This window comes from Octopus bimaculoides, chromosome 24 (genome assembly GCF_001194135.2).
Source record: "Octopus bimaculoides isolate UCB-OBI-ISO-001 chromosome 24, ASM119413v2, whole genome shotgun sequence".
Taxonomy (NCBI): domain Eukaryota; kingdom Metazoa; phylum Mollusca; class Cephalopoda; order Octopoda; family Octopodidae; genus Octopus; species Octopus bimaculoides.
Window position 1 is genome coordinate 11,645,629 of NC_069004.1, and position 2,669 is coordinate 11,648,297.

Genomic DNA, 2,669 nt, shown 5'->3' on the forward strand with positions numbered 1-2,669 from the left:
CAAGAAGATTTGTCCTCAACAGCAGAAGTGCTTATGCCGCATCCCCTGATGAAGAGTCCTGCACTGGTGACAACTCATACATAGACCCCAGTGTTCAGCTGGTACTTATTTTATTGACCCTGAAAGGAAGAAAAGCAAAATTGACCTCGGTGGATTTTGAACTCAGAACACAAAGACAGCATCCAGCTCTAGAAACCATGCCAAATCAGATTGGAACTTGGTGTAACTCTCCAGCTGGCCAGCCCTGGTCAAACAATCCAACCCATGCCAGCATGGAAAACAGGTGCTAAAGGATGATGATGATGATGATGAGAGGACTACAAGATGGTAATGTACCAAGGCTACAAAGTGATTATATAGAGGGCTATTTGGCTGAATTGGCAGAACATTGGTCAGAATACATTACAGTACTTAGTTACAATCTTTATGTTCTGAGTTCAAACCAATGCACATCTATTTCACCTTTCATCCTTCTGTGATCAATGAAAGAACCAAAAAATTTTGTAGTCATTAAGAACTTTATAATTCTACTTTTTAATTTTTTTTATTAGAAATAAAGGTTCCTTGTCTGAGTCTAATAACGAACCATCCAAGAATAAGATATGTTTTGGCAATCAGGAAGACTGTATTGATATAAATATCCACAGCTAATGATGAAACGATTAAACAAACCACAAAATTATAATTCTAGAAAGAAATATTGGGATTATGTATTCATTGATTTCTTAAGGAGGAGATCAATGAAGAAAAATTAGACACCAATCACAATTTTCTCGTGGTCTTTGATTATTTTAACTATTTCAATCCATTATATCCTTCCAGTAGAAACATAGGTAATGTGTTGATATCTGAAATAAATATTAACACGTGTACAGATTGGTAGGGACTAAATACACATCTGCATTTAGTTCACTTGGTTTCCAACAGAAATTTCAATCAGATTCGTTTTATAATTTCCTACCTCAGACAATGCTATTCCCAGAGAAAATAAAAGCCACAAAAAGACTCATTTCTGATTTTTATCAGTTCAACAAGCAAGAAAGAAGTTAACAAAAAAAAAATAACTGCAAATAATATCTAAAATCTTATCAAATTCTTACATTCATTAGACGTTTGAGAAAACAGCTTCTGACACTGGCATCCATCGCTATCGGTTCGCCACAAACTTTTTTCCAGAAGATCAACAAAGTATATATCATCGTTAGTGTAATCAACTCCGAGAGTGCTGTCAATTTTGACATTGGTTGGACACTGACAGTTCTTTTCGGGGCTTCTTTTACGAAGTCTTGAATGCTGAGCAGGCAATATTTCAATAACATCACTTCCATCAGTTCTACTTTTAAAGACTCTGGAATTCTTCATATCTTCAGTTTCAGTCCAGAAGAGGGTGCTGCAAAAATACAATTCCATTTATTTCAATTCATTAAATAGAAATTCAACAGAGGAAAGGAATAAGTTTACCAAAACAGTCATTCCAGCCATGTCACTCTATAAAAAATTATCTCCATGTAAATCCTTGTCAGTTTTGTTGGGCTGTTTAACTTAGGGAATTGTACTTCATCTCTCATAATTCTTAATCATTTTGGAAATTGAAACAGAAAGATAAGATATGCTTGTAAGAATATGGTAGGATGTTTCGTTAAATATCTAAATTCAGTGCCTCATAAATAGCACCTGTTGGTGTCCTGTACAAAGCAACCATACTGATACCAAGCAGAAAGCACCAATGCTGGTGCCATGCAGAAAGCACCTGTGCTGGTGCCACATAAGAAGAACCTGTGCTGGTGCCATGTAGAATGCGGCCATGCTGGTTCCTCATAATAGCATTGGTGCTGGTGCCATGTAAAAAGCACCCAGTAGACTCTGTAAAGTGGTTAGCATCAGGAAGGGCATACAGTTGTAGAAACTATGCCAGAGCAGAAAACTGGAGCCTGGTGCAGTTCTCCAGCTGCCAGCTCCTGTCAAACTGTCCAACCCATGCTAGCATGGAAAATGGATGTATGAAGATGATGATCATGACCATGATGACTAATAACTAAAAAGACAAGATGAATCTTACCTTAGTGCTATTTGTGCAACAGCTCAACTCTGGTTCACCATACACACACATCTCACCTTCTTTCATCCCTTATTCTGTACTCAGTGCTACATTACAGCACGAGTACACAGGGCAGTAGTTTACTGGGGGCCCCACAAATCTACAGCTTAATAGGTTTGTCTATCAATAAATAAATATTAGAAGGACCCCACTACATTACTTTACCCATGGGTTTAAGGCAGTCACGAGAGTCCTCACCATTCCTTCTTCCCCACAATGTCTTCTCCTTGAAATCCTTTTGCTTAACCTAAACAACCATGTAACCAATCTTACTAGTTTCTGGATTGTCTGCAATGATCATGGGCTCTGCCCCTCCTCAATACACACCATAAAAGTATATATATATATATATATATATATATTTATATATATATATGTATGTATATTTGAGAATTGATTAACTCTTTTATATTTTTAGTACAAAAACAGGAAGTTGATGAATTTTTAAAATTATCTTCTAATTGTTAAAATTCATTACAGTTAATACATAATTATATGAAAATTAATTAACATAGGTGGTATGAATATATTAACAAAAACTCATTATTATAGTGAGGGAAAAAAGAAGAAA

The 2,669-nt window shown here is 35.9% G+C and overlaps 1 protein-coding gene across 1 annotated transcript in view; it reads right to left on the minus strand.

The window, feature by feature from the left end:
- LOC106879977 (proto-oncogene tyrosine-protein kinase ROS) overlaps positions 1-2,669 on the minus strand; it is a 330,537-nt gene that overhangs the window by 42,443 nt on the left and 285,425 nt on the right. The window contains exon 26 of the mRNA XM_052976515.1: positions 1,101-1,390. Coding sequence (XP_052832475.1) covers positions 1,101-1,390 — 290 coding nt within the window. The remainder of the gene's footprint in view (positions 1-1,100; positions 1,391-2,669) is intronic.